This window comes from Prionailurus bengalensis, chromosome E2, assembly GCF_016509475.1.
Source record: "Prionailurus bengalensis isolate Pbe53 chromosome E2, Fcat_Pben_1.1_paternal_pri, whole genome shotgun sequence".
Taxonomy (NCBI): Eukaryota; Metazoa; Chordata; class Mammalia; order Carnivora; family Felidae; genus Prionailurus; species Prionailurus bengalensis.
In genome coordinates, this window is record NC_057352.1 from 58,821,369 (window position 1) to 58,838,115 (window position 16,747).

Genomic DNA, 16,747 nt, shown 5'->3' on the forward strand with positions numbered 1-16,747 from the left:
GGCCCTTGTCCCCTTTCTGCTGCCCCAGACTGGCCCCAGCGTCTGGCTGGAGCACGGGCCAGCGGGCAGTTCAACCCGTAAGAGCCTCCCGGGGCCCGCTGGCCGGGAACAAAGTGTGCTGCTGGAGAGGCTGGGCCCGGTGACAGGGCGCCGCTCCCCACCGCACATTCGCCGCCCTGGGAAGAGTGACTGTGGCGAAGGGCCGGGTGAGGGACGACGGGGAGCAGCCACGCTGGCCACGGTGCACGCTGTCGTGGGAGCTTGGCCTCTGCCGCCGGCTGACCGGAGCCACCCGCGTCGCTCAGAGGTGAGGGCTCGGGTTTGGGAGGCTCAGCATCCGTGGACCGTGGAGCGGTGTTTGAACCCCGGGATGCCCCGCGCTCGGATCCCACCGCGTGGGCGCCGGGCCTTCATCACGCTGTATCCTGAGCACGGCAGGCTTCCTGGCGGCCGTGAGCAAAGCCCTGGCAGGGAGCTCGGTTTTCGGTTCTTTACCTGATCCCCCCCAGTCAGGGCACGGTTTGACAAACGAGGGGGTGCTGTCACTCGTGAGCATCCCTGGGCCACGCCCCGGGTCTCACTGAGTCACCCCAGCCGTGACCTCTCCATCGGCAGAAGCGGCTCACAGCCCAGAGTTGCCCATCGTGCAGATGGCAAAGCTGAGGCTCAGGGAGGTCAAGTCAGGGGCCCCGGGCACACAGCTGGCGAGGACGCGCCCTGGGCCCCATGCTGCTGCGGTTGCTGCGTAGGCCTGTCTAGGTGGGCTTGGAGAGCTGGAGTGAGGGCGGCAAGCCTGGGGGGAAGCTCCCTCGCTCCTAGACCCACCTCACAGGCGCAGGGGGCACTCGGCGGTCTGTGCCTGAGGCGGGGGCCGCGGGTCGTGTGGACTGTCGGCTTCCAGAAGCCTGGGTGCAGTGGGGGCGCAAGGGGAGAGGCAGCTGGCCCTACCTTTCCCTCTGGAACCAGAGAGCCGCTGGGGGCTTGGTGGTCGGGGAAGGGTCAGGACGCTTCTTAGATTTCTAAGTTGTAACTCATTCGGTGTCGTAAGAGTCCTCTCCCCTGGTTTTTAGTGCATTCGGAGTCGTGCAGCCTTGGGTGCTAATCCCAGGCCACACCACTGCCCCTAAAGCAGCACTTAACCCGGCAGCGGGCCCTGCCCCCTCCCCTGGCCGGGGTGGGGGGCGCACAGCGCCAGCGACCGGCTTCCCGCGCTCCGCCTGATGTGCCAGGGCCGTCCCCGTGCGGCGTGCCAGGACCTCGTTCCTTTTCACGGCTGAACGACCTTGCGGCTGGCTGGCACCGTCCACCTGTCACTGGGCGTGCGAGGCCGTCCCCCCTTCTTCGAGGCGGTGGCGTGTGTTAGCGTGGGCCGTGTACTGGCCGGTCGCCCGCTGTGTTCTCGGCCTGGGCTGGGCTGGTCCCTCGTCCAGGGCAGCAGAGGGGGATTTGGAAGCCGCGGACTGGGGTCCGTGGACATCACGGCCTCCAGCCCCTCTCCCCGGGGCTCCTGTCTCTGCAGGTAACCCCCCCCCTCCCCGTGCCCAGGAACGTGTGGTTCCAGCGCCCCCACCCCAGCCGCCAGGCCCACGGTGCCAGCCACACGCAGCCTGGCGCGTCTCCCGCTCCCTTTGGCCCTCTGTCCCGCCCCCCCCCCCCCCTCGCCGTGAAGCGTCCCCTTATTTCGAGCCTTGGCCCAAGCTCGCCCCTTCGTTTCTTGGGCTAATGTTTTCTCTCACGTCGTGTCCCAAGGGTGCAGTTCAAACGTTCAACTCGGAGGAATTATTCCGAGTGCTGTGCTGCTGGCTGTACCCTGAGAAGGGGACAGAAGAGAGAAGTCAGCCCCTCGGAGGGGCGTTTCATCTGTCCCGGGGCTCACGATGCCGCCTTTCCTGCAGCCAGGCCGCCCCGGGGGCCGCGTGGGACAGAGATGCCCGCTGCTCCTGAAGGGGCTGTGGCCACGGCCCAGGGCCTGGACCCGCCTGACCCTCTGGCTCATGTCCTTGCTGGGTGACCTGGGCACCTCACTTTACCTCTCTGAGCCTGTGTTTTCTCAGGTGTCATCCTCCTAGGTTTTGATTCAGGGAGAACATACCAGCGGCCGGCATAGCAACTGTGTGCCAAGCGGGTACCGCCGTGGCCGTCATCCCCTACCCCTGACCACCCCCACCCCCACCACGCCTCCCCTGCCATCGCCTCCTCTGGCCGTGGCCCCGCCCCCACTCCACGGAATTCGTGGTTGGTCGCTGAATTGGACCGGACTCTGGGAGTGACCCCGCCCCTCCCCTCTGAGGGTCAGTTGCCACGGCACCTGCCCATCTGCCCCCGCGTCACATGCTTTGTCCGGGCGCCCAGGGTGACTGCTGTCTCTCCCGGTCCCTCGTCTTTACTCTTTGGGACAAAGGGGAGCCCAGCACAGGGAGTGACCGAGCCCACACTGGCTACTCTTTGGGTCTGACCCCAGTTGGTCCCAGCTGTGCCCGTGGGACCCTCTCTCCGAGACCGGCCAGAGCGCGGCCCCACTGAGCTGAGGCGTCACGTGGGTCCTTCTCCTGATCCTCTGGTGGCAAAAAGGACATCTTCCTGGGTCACTCGACCCACTGTGTCGTCTGGAAGCTACTAGGCCTGCCTTGGCCTGTCCCCCCACCAGGGCCTCTTCTGGACAGAGACGGTCCCCCCTCCTCCACGGGCATCTGAAGCCCAAGTTCGAGCCTTGAATGAGCCCCAACCTAGGAATCCCAAGACCCCACCGACCTGGGGCAGGTCAGGACCTCTAACCCCCAGAGTGTCCCAACCTCCTCTCAGGCCTGCCTCACAGGGCTTCTCAGGCTCCCCAGTGGCCCTGTGCGCCCAGAGATGCTTGTTGAGTGACTGTGTGAGGGCGTGAGTCCGTGCCCGTCAGTCGGGAAACTCCCCCTGGAGTCTGTGACACCTGCTCGCCTGCCCTAGGAGCCCCCTTGCTTCCGGGTGGGGGTGGGGGTGCTCCCAGAGGCCCTGACGCTTCCCCTCTGCCCCCTGCAGCGGGCGAGCCCAGGAGCCCGAGTCCCTGCTGTCCCTGAGCACGAGGAAGCAGGGGCCGCGGCTCTGACAAGCTGAGTGGCAATCTGCTCGCGTCCACGCTGCAGCAGGCGGGCTCCACGACGCATCCTCCGTCGCTTGGTGAAGCGCAAGTCGCCTGGGGCTGTGCGCCTCACCCCCCCCCCCCCCAACCCCGGAACGCATCGGGCCAGTCCTCACTCGGACTCGCTGCTTGTCCCTGCGTGCCCGGCCCACCCTTCCCACCTTCCGGCTGCCCCACACCCACGCCCCTGTCGAGGCCAGGTTTCTGTGGGCAGCCCGTGCTGTGGCCCCAGGACCCGGCTGTGCCGGGCGGGGTCTCCTCGGGCGGCTTCGGGGGCCCCGGTGAGGCAGAAGGAGCAGGATGGGCTCGGTGGCTGCCCTGGGCTCCGTCGGGTGACCGAGCAGCCTCCGCCAAGCTGGGTGGCCGCCGTTGGGTGGCCAAGCTGGCGGACTTGAGTTTGTAACTCTTCAGGTCCAGGGCCCCAAACGCGGGTGCCCCTGTCCAGAAGCTTCCTTCCACCCCATTCCTTGGCTGCCTGCCGCATCTCGTCTCTGGCTCTGCAGCCGGGAGGCCTGCCGGAACCGGGAGCCCCAGGGCCCTCGTTGAGGCCCGCCGGAGGCGGAGGCGGGACTCTGCCCCGCCCACCAGTGGCCCCCTAGAGTGAGGGCGGGGCTTCCTCCGACACCTGAAATCCTGTTTCAAAGAAAACAGCAGAACAGATCGGCAAAGAGAAGATCCCGCCTAACACGCTGGCCACGTGTGTGTCAGCCGAGCGTTGGCAAGGCTCCCCGGGGTGGCGTTTCCCCGCGGGATCTGCCGCCCCATTTGTCTCCGGGCACAGGTGTGAGCTCGCCGTGCAGGGAGACTTCTGTCTGCAGGGCCCTGGGGATTCTGGAGGCAGGCGGGCAAGGGAGGTCGGGGCTGGAGGAGGGGGGTGGCCAGTGGTGCAGCGGGCCTCCCCCGGCTGTGGTGCTACAACACTGACCTCCCTGGTCACCGGCCACCTCTCCGGAGCCCCCTGCCCTCCGTGTGCCCTACCCCGACAGCGTTGTCGGCAAACGTAGGAGCCCGCTGCCTTCGTCTGCCCACTGGCAAATAATGAGCCCCTGGAATCGGCGTTTCACGAGAAAGACCCACACCCGGCCTTTGCTGCTCTGGGTTTCCCTGACCATCCCGTGATGGTAGATAGGGCCCAGGAACATGCCGGTGGCCGTGTGGTGGGACAGTGTCCTGCACTGTGGAGGTGCGGGTGGGGAGAGCCCCGGGCCCGGAAGCAGGGATACAGCTGCCCCGTGACTCTCTCGGAGCACCTCTCCCCAAACCCACCGGTCGTGGGAGCCGTTGACCCCGGCTGGGCAGGGGCAGCCCTGCGGGCCGTCCCTGCCTCCAGGTGCTCCCCGTGGTGTTTGGCCCCCGGAACCTACACACTTCGATTGCAAAGGGCACGGGGCCACCGTTCTGTTCTGTCAGGCACGTTCTGGGGAGACGGACTCTGGGACCGTCCGGGTTCCGTCCACCTGATCCCCCGCCGGCTGGGAGGCTTCCCACGGCCCCTCGGCCTTGCAAGCAAGGGGGGCGTACTGATGGCCAGTCTCCTTTCTGGATCCAAATGGTGCGTGCCCACCAGGCCTGGGTCCCCGAGTCCTGGTTGGAAACAGTGGTGGCCGAGTCTGGGGAGGGCAGAGGGCAGCCCCAGAGCTGCGGTCACATGCCCTGCGGTCTGCCTGGGGACCACCCGGGGTTGACCTGGGACAGAACAGACTCCGGGAGGGAGAGGAGGGCCCTGGCGAGCCAGGGACACGCAGGGTCCTCGATGCCTCTGCCCCCCACCCACACCCCACCCCCGGTTGTCGTGGCCGTGGGTCCCGGGTCAGCGCCTGTGCTGGTTGAACCTGGGCACAACCCCGCCGAGCTTGGGTGGCCCAGCAACAGGGACGGAGGACGTCCCAGCGGCCCTGTTTTTCAGGAGACCAGCCTCCCGTCTCGCCCCTGTCGCCGGGAGCCCGCCTTGCCCTCCGTGCCCTGCAGTCGGGGCGGGCGGTGGTCCTGGACGTCCAGCGGGTGGTGGGCACGTTCGTGGCGGGCTCAGCGTGTGTCTAGGAGAGCCAGCGGCCATCGTGACGCCGTGGTTTCGTTGCCAGGCCTCCCCCCCACCCTCCCCTCCTGAGTCTGGGGTCTCAGCTGTTAATTACACGTGCCGGGCGGCCGAGGTGACGGCGAGCGCCGCCTCCTGTCATCCCCCAGCCGCACGCGCCCGTGGACCGGCTCCCGCCGCGCGCCTCCAGTTAATTAGGGCGGTCACGGCCTCCTGCCGCAGCGCCAAGCGGGGTCGGGGTGGCCGCTCGCTAATTGTGGGTGCGTGGTCAGGGATCGATCGCCTGTTCTGGCTGGCGGGGGACGCCCGCCGCCCTCCCCCCTCCCCCCGGGGGATTAGGCTGCTAATTGTCGGTGGCCTCCCGGTCCAAGTGCACCTGCGCCCCCGAGCTCCCCCGCCCCTCCCCCCTTGGTGATTAGGAATGAGGTTAATCCAGGGAGGCGAGCTAATGGCGGGGCCCCTTCAGAGGGGGGGCTCGGAGGCCAGGAGGGTGGTCTGAGGGAGGAGGGCCCTTGCGACCTGCGGCCCAGAGCCTGGCGCTTGCAGGGCGGGGTGCGAGGCCCCCCCACCAGAGCCCCATCTGCCTTTGACCCCAGCTTTTCCTCCAGGCTCTTGGCCGCCTCTGCCGTGACCGCAGGTCCTCCTGCTGTGTGTGTGTTTTCCTTCCTGTTTTCGGTCCAGAGCACAAACGTCCACCCTCTCTGCCCCCACGGGCTGAGCGGGAGATGAGCTGCGAGAGCAGGAGACACAGCAGCCTCACAGAGCCCAGAGGTGGGCACACGCAGATGAAAGGGGTTTCCGCATAGGGTAAAGCAGGAGTCAGCCAGAGGAAGGAACGGAGCCCTGACTCACGGCTGCAGTGTGGACAAACTAAAACACCGCCGGCTGAGTGAAAGGCCAACGCGGAAGGTTCCACGCCATGTGATTCTGTTTGTGGGAACAGCCCCGAATAGGGACATCCTTGGAGACCAGACGGATTGGGGGCCGGGGTCTAAAGGGTACAGGGTTCCTGTTTGGGGTGATGGCTGCACAGCTATGAATACGACGAGGACTGAGGAATTGTGCACTTGAGATGGGGATGGGGGCCGGTTTCTGTGATGCGGGAATTAGGTCAGTAGAACCATTACAACGCCAGGGGCGCCTGGGGGGGCTCAGTCGGTCGGAGCATCTGACTCGTGATTTCCGCTCGGGTCCTGATCTCCCAGTCTGTGAGGTCGAGTCCTGCATTGGGTGCAGAGCCTGCTTGGGATTCTGTCTCTCTCTTTCTCTCCCTCCCTCCCTCCCTCCCTTTCTCTCTCTCTCTCCCCCCCCCCCGCCCCCCTCCCTCCCTCTCTGCCTGCCCCCTGCTCTTGCATACTCTTCTGTCTCTAAATAAATAAATGAACTTTAAAAAATAAACGAAAGTTAAAAATCTAAATAGCCTACAGAAATGTGCATAGACTGAGCATCCAGCAGGACAGGTATCGGGAGTGACCCCACAGGTCAGGAAAAAGCCCCTGCTGTCGCGCAGCACCCCCCTCCCCAGCGGGTAGGACTGTCTGGATTCTTGGTGGTGTTGGTGGGACCCACTCGCGTGGCCGTGAGGGTTATGGCTGCTTCCTGTCCTCCTCCCCCCCCCCCCCCCCCGGGTGCTCGACCTGAATGCGACTCTGTGTCCTCGTGGCCACGTGCAGGCGGGCGTCGGAGGAGCTCCCTGTGGAGGGCTGGGGGGCGGGTGCTTTGCTGGGTGCATACCCCTGAAGGGGGGGGTGCCAGGCCAGGGCGAGAGCTGGCGGCCTGAGAGAGATGTACCCATTTTTCCACAGTTGCACGAACCTGGGTGAGGGTCCACGAGAGCTATTCCAGAACCTCAGGGGGGTCACTTTCCAGCCGGGAGCTTCGCTCACAGGGCTGGCCGAATTAGCTTGTGACACCCCACCTGCCCCCTCAGTGGTCCTGAAACCGGCTTCGTAGCAGGAGGGTGGGGGGTCACCAACTTGACCAGACAGTAGCTTGTCCTAAAACCCCAGAAGCTGTCCCCACTGGGAAGGGAGGGTGGCCAGCGTGTGATATTGGCTCTCCCCCGGTGGTCACGACATCTGACCCAGCTAGCTGGGGCTGGCCTGGCCGACTGGGGGTTGCAGCATTCTTGGGGTGTGGGCCGTGGTTGCTGCTTCATCTGGGGGGGGACTCGGGGTCGCAGTTCAGGGTCAGCAGCCCTCGGGCAGCTCCTTCCTGCCCACGTGGCCAGGCACTGACAGATGGGATCTGGGAGCGCGGGGCTCCCGGCCTCGGTGTTGTTACCAATATTGCTAGCAGATCGAGCTGCTGGGCCGCTCTGGGGCTTGGCCTGTGGGGTTGGGGCTGGGTATCTCCCCGTGGGGCTGCTTTGTACAGTTGCCCATGCTGTGCACAAGCCTAGGGAGTCACGTTGAGGAGTCCTGGATGGAAGCACCTTGCTTAGGGCAAGGCTCTGTCTTGATGTCGCTGGGGCCTTGATGTCCGGCCGCTCTGCTTCCTGGTTATACTGCTGAGGCCACGCTGGGCCACATTCCCAGGGCCTCTGGGGCAGAGAGGAGAGATGGCCCCACGGTGCCGCCCTGGCAGCCGCGCGGCTATCTGCGCCCGCGAGCCGGAGGCTGCCCTGCCTCCCCCTCAACACAGAGGTTCCATTTGGTAACGTGAGCGTGGCCGCTTGAGATGGTGTGGAGACGAGGGTCTCTCGGCCCCGGGAACGAGGCACGTTTGGAGCGAAATCCAGGAGGACACCCGCGAACAGATGGGATTCTCCTTCCGCGAGGGGTTGTCTCTGCCGACGCTGCTCCCTCTCTCCCCCGACCCGTGTGGGGCGCTTGCGGACAGAATGGGCCATCTGAGCCCTTCAGAAGGGTCAGCGTTTGCCCTTTGAGTCCGCGAGCAAGATGGGGCGTCCCCGGGCCGCGTGTGATTGTCCGCGTCCCGGCTGGTGGAGCACGTGGCCGCCTGGGCCCCCGCATCCCACCCCCCGTGGCCACAGGCGAGCGTGTGCCCCTTGCCCGCCCGGCGCGAGGGCGTCCCAGGCAGCCCCAGCTGCGGTTTGTGCTTTCAGATGCTGTGGTGTCTGCCCGGGGTCCGTGTCGCCTGTCCGTGATGGGGGTGGGGACCACCGGCGTCGTGTGGGCACGTGACGGGGGTCTCCCTCCTCCTCAGGGTGCAGGGTGTGTGTGTGTTTGTGCGACAAACTCTGTTGAGCCTGGGTGGGGATCTCGGGGACCCCCCCCCCGACACTGCTGGAGGCCCCAGGGCCGGGACGTGCCTGAGTCACAGGGAGGTCAAGGCTGGTGCCTGCTGGAGGTGGGGACCCGGGAGCAGGACGCACTTGAACACAGTTACTGCCCAGCTCATACGCTCCCCGTCCTGGCCGCCCCTCCCGGGGGAGCAGCCGGCCAGCTTGGCCGTGCACCCGAGCTTTCTCCCTTGGGACCCCGGAATGCTTCCCCCCCGGGCCCTGCCCACCCCACCCTCCATGCCCTCTAGAAACGCCGGGTCCCCCGCTTCCTGACTCTGCCCACCCCATCCCACCTCTGGGGGGACCTCTGCTGGGTGTGATGTTGGGGTACAGCGTTCCTTTTGGGGGACAGAAGCGATCTGGAGTCAGGTGGCAGTGATGATTGCACAACCCAGTGAATGTGCTAGAAGCCACCAGCCTCTACGCTTTAAATGGCCAATTAGGTCTCAGTTTTTAAAATTTGAGAATAGGCTGCAGTTGATACTTGAGAAACGAAAAAGAAAGCGTCCCTCGGCCGCTTCTCTGTGTCCCTGCCTCGTGCCCGGCCCATCCAGCCCTGTGACCGTTGCTTTGCTGGCCGCTCGGGCATCCTGCATGCCCTGCCTTTTCCTGCAGCCCCTCTACCTGCAAGCGGAGGGCTCGGGGCCTGTTATGAGCTGGGGGGGGGGGGGGGGGTTCTGGCTCCGGCCTCGTGGAGGGGGGTCCGGTCCGGCTGCTGTGTTGACCGGGTCCCACCCAGCCAGGGGCAGCCCCCGACGGCGCACATCCTGCCTGTGTGATGTGGGACGTGGGCTCGTGGCCCCGAGCTGCGATGGGACACGTCTCTCGTGTTGGGGCCCGTGTCTCCGTCAGCGTCCGAGGGGGCGGCCCTTCCTGCCTACCCTCGCCTCGGGCTGGGGCTTGGGTGAGGGGCGCTGGGCCGCGAAGCCAGAGAGGGAGTGCGGCGCGGCCCGAGGTGGCCGGGGAAGCAGGTTCCCTGCCTGTCCGCAGGCTGCGTGGGGCTGGGGACGGCCGGAGCCCTCCGTGGGCGTGGCCCCCGCTCAGCCTCCCGCGTCCTTCTCCCGCAGGGTCTTCGCTGAGCAGCGAGTCGTCCCCCGTGTCCTCACCGGCCACCAACCACAGCTCTCCCGCCAGCACGCCCAAGCGCGTGCCCATGGGCCCCGTCATCGTCCCCCCTGGGGGCCACAGTGTGCCAAGCACACCCCCCGTGGTGACCATCGCCCCGACCAAGACCGTCAATGGCGTCTGGAGGAGTGAGAACCGACAGGTGAGCCGGGGGTGGGGCACAGTTGCCGGGAAGGGGGGGCCCATCTCGGGATTGCGGCTGCTCGCCCTGACTCGCTCTCGTGAGCCCGACCCCCGTGCGGGGCAGGGCGACGGGACACCCGCCCGGAGGGCCAGGTGTCGGAAGAGAATCCCCGGGCTTCAGTCAGGCCGCCAGCACCGAGCACCCCTCCAGGGGCTCCCACGACAGGTTTATTCTTAGTGTCCCCCGAGGCTGGGGGTCTGAGACCCCGGCACCGGCTTCCTCCCGAGGCCTCTCTCTGTGGCCTGTAGACGCCGTCTTCTCATCCGGGGCCTGGTCTGCTTTCTCTGACGACACCGGTCCTGTGGGATCGGGGCCCGCTCGAATGACCTCACCTTTAGTTACCTCCTCCAAGGCCCCGCCTCCAACACGCTCCCAGGGTTGGCACTCCACCGTGAGAAGTTGAGGGGGACGCGGCTCAGTCCGGAGCCCCGCGTGAGCCCCGCGTGAGGTGCTTCAAAGGTGGCAAAGGTGACACAGGGTAGCTGTTCTGATTACCTGCCGCTCGAACACGGGACGGAAGAGGGGAAAAGGCCGCTGGGTGTTCTCGTGTGTCCCTCTTTCCTGTTTCTGTCCTGGCATCTGAAGGCCCCACACTTGGGGTTCCCCTGGGTGTGGCTGTTGCCATGGTGTCCTGCCAGTGCGGGAGGCCTGGGAGGGTTCCTTTGTTCCTGCCTCAGCTGACCCCCCACCCACACCCGGGTACCCCTAACCGAGGGGGGGAGCGGAGCAGGGGTGAGAGGATACTTCCGGGCTTTTCTGCTGAGTTCCCAGAGGGGTGGTAGTACTTAGAAATACTAATTAGTTAAGCGACCGACTTGGGCTCAGGTCATGATCTCACGGTCCGTGGGTTCGAGCCCCGCATCGGGCTCTGTGCTGACTGCTCAGAGCCTGGAGCCTGTTTCAGATTCTGTGTCTCCCTCTCTCTCTGCCCCTCCCCTGCTGGTACTCTGTCTGTCTGTCTCTCTCTCCCTCTCTCTCTTTCTCTCAAACATAAAAGAAAAAATACCAGCTAAACGACAAGAAAAGTGGAAGAGGGGAGTCAGTTGGGCACCAGCCTCCCCCCACCCCTACCCCCTGGTCATCCAGTAGATAGTACATCTGCCTTTCCTCTGCCCTGGGGGTGGGAGGTAGCCAGCCTCTGTCCACAGAGGGGGTGGGGGTGACCCTCGGGCAGGGTGAGGACCCTCCTGGGTGTGGCCCTGGCTTGGCCCCGTGTCCGAGGTGGCCATTGCTTAGCCCTCTGTGCAGTTTGAGAGTGGGAGAGACCAGGTGGGGCCTGGCGGGCAGATTCCAGCCAGAGGGGTTTGGAGACCCCTGAGCTGCCCCTGGGCCTGGTTCGAGGGAGGGTCGGGTCTTCCCCGGGACCTTCTGCCTCCGGAGGGACTCTTTGCCTCTCGCTATCAGCCGCCTGGCGATCCACCTTGACCTCAGGGCCCCAGCCACCCGACTCGGACCCTGACTCGTCACCACTCCTTGCCTCTCCCGGACTCACTCGGCCCCGGGTCGTTTCCGGATCCTGCCCTGTCCCTGGCTCAGCACTGGCTGGTGACAGCCGCCATGGGACGCCTGCTGTCTTCCCCTCCTCCGGCACCTGTGCCCTGGCACCCCGCGGAGGGTCCTGACTGCCTCAGAAACGTTTAGTAGCCCCAGAGAAAGGGCCGTGATGGATCTGCTCCGGCCATTTACCACCACGGCGCTTAATGAAACACTAATGCCACCAGGGAGGGCGGCGGGAAGGGAACTGCATTAGCAGATGATGTATGGCTCATCAGCTTCTCACAAAGGCTCAGTGGAGAATGTAATCCTTCTGGGGAGGGGAGGCGGGGAGGAGAGCCGCTTCCCCAAGTGGTGGCACAGGAGTGGGGGGGGGGGGCGATCCCGCAAGGTGGGGAGGCGTGGGGGCGGGGCCCTGGGCCTGTCACGGGGGTCGCCAGGGCCCTGTTTCCCAGGTAGTGGGAGCTGCAGAGGACAGCTGAAATGAAAAATGGTCTACTTTCGGGCTAACAGAGCATGTCGGGCCTGTCTGCCTGGAGCCCTCTCTCTAATCACCAGAGAAGGATTTTCCTCCCTCCCGCCCACCCCCTTGTGGCCCTTTCACCTCCGCGGCTGTGCCTGCGGCCGCAGCCCTGAAACAAAAGCCGCCCCCAGATGCTCCCTGCCGCTCGTCTGTCTGCCAGGGCGGCGGTGGGAGCCCGGCGCGCTCCTGGGGTGCCCCGCGGTGGCCTGGCCCCGGTTGGGGGCTGCGCCCTGGACCCCGGGGCAGCCCCCGCGCGCCCCCAGAGGGCCGCCCCCCGTTCCCAGGTGCCTGTCGCAAGCGTGGCTGGGCTCCAGCCAGACGGAAGGCGTGTGGGTCCGGCCCGTCGCACCCCCTGCTCGCCCGCCATCCCCTCCCCCAGGCTCTCCAGCGCCTTGTTTGTCCTCTGCCGCCGGGAAGGTGCCATCTGGCCCGGCCGCCTGCAAGCAGGGCTTTGTCCCGCTGAGGGGGAGAAGGGGCGGCCGGGGCCGGTGCGCTGGGGGCCCCTCCCGCGTGGCAGGGGCCGCCCTGGGGGCACTTGCCTCTGCCGTTGATTCTGCGAGCGGTGGCTGACGCACGTGGAGGTGGGTGACGGCCTGGTTTGGGGAGAGCCGCCCGGAGCTTCTCCCCAGATGTTGTTCTAGGGTCCAGGACCCCCTCCGAGGATTCTGTGGTCCTGGGTGGATGGCCCAGCCCCCCTCCCGCCCCCGGCTGCCACCTCTGTCCTGCTCTGGCCCAGGGGGGCGGGGGTTGTCCTGGCCAGCCTGAGGGCAGCGTCCAGGGTGCCTGGAGTCCCCTTCAGTGCCGGGCACCCCCTGTCCAGTCCGTCCCAGACCACGGGCACAGGGCCTCCTCGGGCCCACAGTGGCCCCCGTGAGGCCAGAGCGTGGCAGCAGGTGGGTGTAGGGGCTCGTGCGAGCCTGCCCCGCACCAGGTGGTGGGCGTGTGGGCGAACCCGGCAAGCCCTGACCTGGCAAAGGCCCCTGAGACGCTGGTGTGGGCGGGCGACCGGCTGCCGCTTCACCCTCCTCGCCTCCGTTTCCGCCCGCCCATCCCTGTCACGCTAGGAGCCGGCGCTGCGATTGGGAGGCTTGACAGATGGGGAAACCGAGGCACAGGGCCGTTATGGGTCTCATCCGGGGTCTCCAGAACCGGACAGGAGCCGTCTTCAATAAGGCTGTGGGGGGAGCCCACCCTGCTGTCCACATAGGTGTGGGCCCTTGTATAGAAGTCTCTGGAAAATCGGGGGCTGGGAGTTCTGGGCTGCTCGCTCGGACCTAGGATGTGTGTGCGGGTGCGTGTGTCCCCCCCGCCTCAACACCTGCCATGTGAACTGCCCCCCCGCCTTTGGGGAAGGGCGAGTCGGAATTCGCGAACCTGCAAGGACCCCGCCGTGAGCGGAGGGGCCGTGCCAGCGTGTGGGAAGGAACAGATGTTGCCGCTCATTAAAAATTCCAATCAGCGGCCTGTCTCCTTCAATTAATTATCACTGATGTGTCTTCTGGAGGACCGGGGAGGGCACGGCGGCCTGGCAGCGGCCTGCCGGGTAGATGTGCCTGACGGCCGGGGCCTCCTTGCCTGGCCCCCGCCGTCCGCTCCTGCCCCACCTCGCGTGCGGGCCTGAGGCGGCTGCTGGGGTCAGAGGGCACGGCCGCGGAGATGAACTTGGGGCTCCGCTGCTCACACCCCCCAACCGAGCCGGAGGGCCTCTGGCGTGGGGGAGGGTCTGGGGAGCGGGAGCATCTTCTCGGCACGGGGCTCGGCCTCCAGATGCCCGGCGGTCCACTCCTGGACGCGTCCCTCAGCCTGCCGGCTCCTGGAGACCGTCAGAGGGCCGTGGCTCCCTGTCGTTTCAGGGGCGCCTGGTGTTTCGTGGCATGGTGGGAACACCGTGGTTTGCGGGTTGACTGGCCTGCGCTCGACCCCCCTGAGCCCCGCCTGCTTTCTCCCGGCCCTGGTTTTCGGTCTGCTGATGGGCGCGGCCAGACCCGATGCCCAGGGGAGAGCCCGGCATCACAGCCCGTGCCCTCTCTTCTCACCGTGCCGCCTCCTCCGTGCAGCGTGCGTTTGGGTAGAGACCCTCCAGGAAGGTGCACCTCAGAGCGGGCGCCGAAACCTGGCCCTGCACCCCTGCCTGACTCCTGCTCTCTGTCCTCCAGCAGGACGCCGGCTCTCGGGGCGGCGGCGGCGGTCGGGAGCGCCTCGTCGTGGAGCCCCCGCTGCCCCAGGAGAAGGCGGGGGGCCCCGCCATCCCCTCCCACCTGCTCAGCACCCCCTACCCTTTCGGCATCTCCCCCAGCTCCGTGGTGCAAGACTCGCGCTTCCCGCCGCTCAAGTAAGTGCGGTCGGGGGCTGGGGGTGCAGGGGGTGCAGCGGGCACGTGCGCCTGGGGTCTGGATCGCGGGGGCCCCGGGGCGCCTCCTGGCCTTGGGTGGCAAGCCCGTGCCCGCTGCCGAACGGCGAGGGCCACGCAGGCCCCAGGAGCCGGCAGTAGCTGCCCGCCTCTCGTCAGCGGGTTCCCCCGCCCTCCGCCGTCCTTCCCTCATCCACCCGTCCCCGCCCCCGCAGCCTGCAGCGGCCTGTGCACCACGTGGTGCCCCCGAGCACCGTGACCGAGGACTACCTGAGGAGCTTCCGGCCCTACCACACCACCGAGGACCTCCGCATGACCTCCCTGCCTCCCCTGGGCCTGGACCCGGCCGCCGCGGCCGCCGCCTACTATCACCCCAGCTACCTGGCCCCTCACCCCTTCCCCCACCCAGCCTTCAGGTGAGACGCCCCAGTGGGTCCTCCGGGGCCGTCCCCCCACGTGGCCTCACGTCCTGGGGCCGGGCTCTGCGTCTCGAGCAGCCCCCGAACCTTCCAAGTTGGCTGCTGGCCCGTGGCGGGAAGCCTCCCCCCTGCCCCCTGTGCCGCCAGTTCCCCTCTTGCTGGCTGTTTCACTGGCGGCCCGGCACACGGCCTCGCTTAGACGAGGGACCCTTTGCCGCGTGACGGAGAAGCCCCAGGGGGAGTGTGCCCCGCGTCTCTGTGCTCTGTGTAGGGGCTTCCCGAATCCCGACCCGGCGAGTTACCGGGAGCGGGCTGCTGCTCGCGTGGGGCCTCGGACCTCGAGCTGCTGTTGCCCAGCGGCCCTTCGGGCGGGGGCTTTGGGGCTGGCCGCAGCCGTGGCCTCTGCCTGCGGGGCCTTTGTAGGCTCGCGGCCCTCCTGCCCTGCCCCCCGCGCTCACGGCACCGCATGCCTGCCGACGGGGCCGGGGTTTATTTGCTTTGCCTTTGCTTCTCACTCAGCCCCGTCTTCCCTGCACAGGATGGACGACTCCTACTGCTTGTCAGCCCTACGGTCCCCCTTCTACCCCATCCCCACGCCCGGCTCCCTGCCCCCGCTGCACCCATCGGCTATGCATCTCCACCTGTCCGGGGTCCGCTACCCCCCCGAGCTCTCCCACTCGTCCCTGGCGGCGCTGCACTCGGAGCGGATGTCCAGCCTCAGTGCCGAGAGGTAAGCCGCGTGCCGGGCTGGGGCGGCCCCCGCGCTTGCCGCCCCGACGGAGCAGCTGGGCCAGCGCCCGTGTCCGCGGTCTCCTAGCCCGCCAGGTGGGGGCGGTGGCGGGTGCCCGGCGGCTGTGTGGTCCACCGCCCGCCCGCCTCCTGGCGCGAGCGCCCGGTGAGGCTTGGGGGGCTGGCGGCGGCGCGCGGCCCAGAGCCCTCTGAGTCCCTCGGGGGTTAGCGAGAGCGGGGCCCCGTGCACCTGCTCCCACCGTGCAGGTCGGGCGGCCGGGGTCCCGCTCCTGGGAGGTGTCGCCGGGGGCCCGTGTCCGGTCCCCTCTGGGGCCACACGGGCCGTCACCGGCTGTTCCCGTTTGCCCGCAGGCTACAGCTGGACGAGGAGCTGAGGCGCGAGCGGGAGCGGGAAGCTGACCGCGAGCGCGAGAAGGAGCGCGAGCGGGAGAAGGAGCGCGAGCGGGAGAAGGAGCTGGAACGGGAGCGGGAGAGGGAGCGCGAGCGGGAGCTGGAGCGCCAGCGGGAGCAGCGGGCCCGCGAGAAGGAGCTGCTGGCGGCCAAGGCGCTGGAGCCAGCCTTCCTGCCCGTGGCCGAGCTGCACGGGCTGCGGAGCCACGCCGCAGAGGAGCGGGCCAAGCCCTCGGAGCAGCTGACCCCCACGCGCCCAGGTACCGCGGCGGGCAGCTGCCGGCCTCACCGCGCGGCCCTCCCCGGGCCACAGCCTCGAGGTGGCTGCCGAGCAGGGCGCGAGTGGGGAAGGGACGCGCCCTGGTAGTAAAGCGCGGCCAAGGCGCGAGGAGGTGGCGGATGAGTTTTGAGGCTTTTCTTTTTTGAACCTACTTTGTTTCGCTGCGAGTACACGCGACCAGACTTTTACGAGGGCTCGTGCCCGACGGGCGGGCTCGCGTGACTCTGGAGAACTCGGTCTGCTCGCGTGAGCCGGCGCCTGCCTGCTCAGTCCGGCGCCTGGCGGGGCCGCCCGAGAGCAGCGCCCGCCGCTGAGTGGCTAGGGGTGGGGCGGGGAGGGGGGTGGCTTCCTGGAAGGGCGGGAGGAGAGCAGGGGAGGCTCGGGCTGGGCCCGGGGCGCCGCGGTCCTGCCCTGACGGCCTTCCCCCCCCCCACCCCCCACCCCCCCCACAGAGAAGCTGAAGGAGGCAGGTCTGCAAGCCCCGAAGCCCGTGCAGCACCCCTTGCACCCGACGCCCGCCCCCCACCACAGCGTGCCCAGCCTCCTCTCCAACCACAGCATCTTCTCGCTGCCGGGCAGCAGCGCGGCCACGGCCCTGCTGATCCAGCGCACCAACGAGGAGGAGAAGTGGCTGGCGCGGCAGCGGAGGCTGCGGCAGGAGAAGGAGGACCGGCAGTCCCAGGTGTCCGAGTTCCGGCAGCAGGTGCTGGAGCAGCACTTGGACATGGGCCGGCCCCCGGCGCCCGCGGAGGCGGAGCACAGGCCCGACAGCGCCAGGTGGGGCCCCCAGGAGGGGAGGGGGGTCCGCACGCTGCCGTTCGCCCGCGGCCTG

General features: G+C 67.7%; 1 protein-coding gene across 7 annotated transcripts in view; it reads left to right on the forward strand.

The window, feature by feature from the left end:
• The window catches only part of GSE1 (Gse1 coiled-coil protein), a 391,234-nt gene that overhangs the window by 358,859 nt on the left and 15,628 nt on the right, over positions 1-16,747 (forward strand). For 4 of the 7 annotated variants that reach the window (XM_043599809.1, XM_043599807.1, XM_043599810.1 and 1 more), the window contains 6 exons: positions 9,468-9,667; positions 13,883-14,058; positions 14,292-14,492; positions 15,034-15,225; positions 15,597-15,895; positions 16,368-16,692. In XM_043599809.1, the coding sequence (XP_043455744.1) occupies positions 9,468-9,667; positions 13,883-14,058; positions 14,292-14,492; positions 15,034-15,225; positions 15,597-15,895; positions 16,368-16,692 (1,393 nt within the window). The remainder of the gene's footprint in view (positions 1-9,467; positions 9,668-13,882; positions 14,059-14,291; positions 14,493-15,033; positions 15,226-15,596; positions 15,896-16,367; positions 16,693-16,747) is intronic. The other 3 variants (XM_043599808.1, XM_043599812.1, XM_043599813.1) reach the window with 1 other exon arrangement.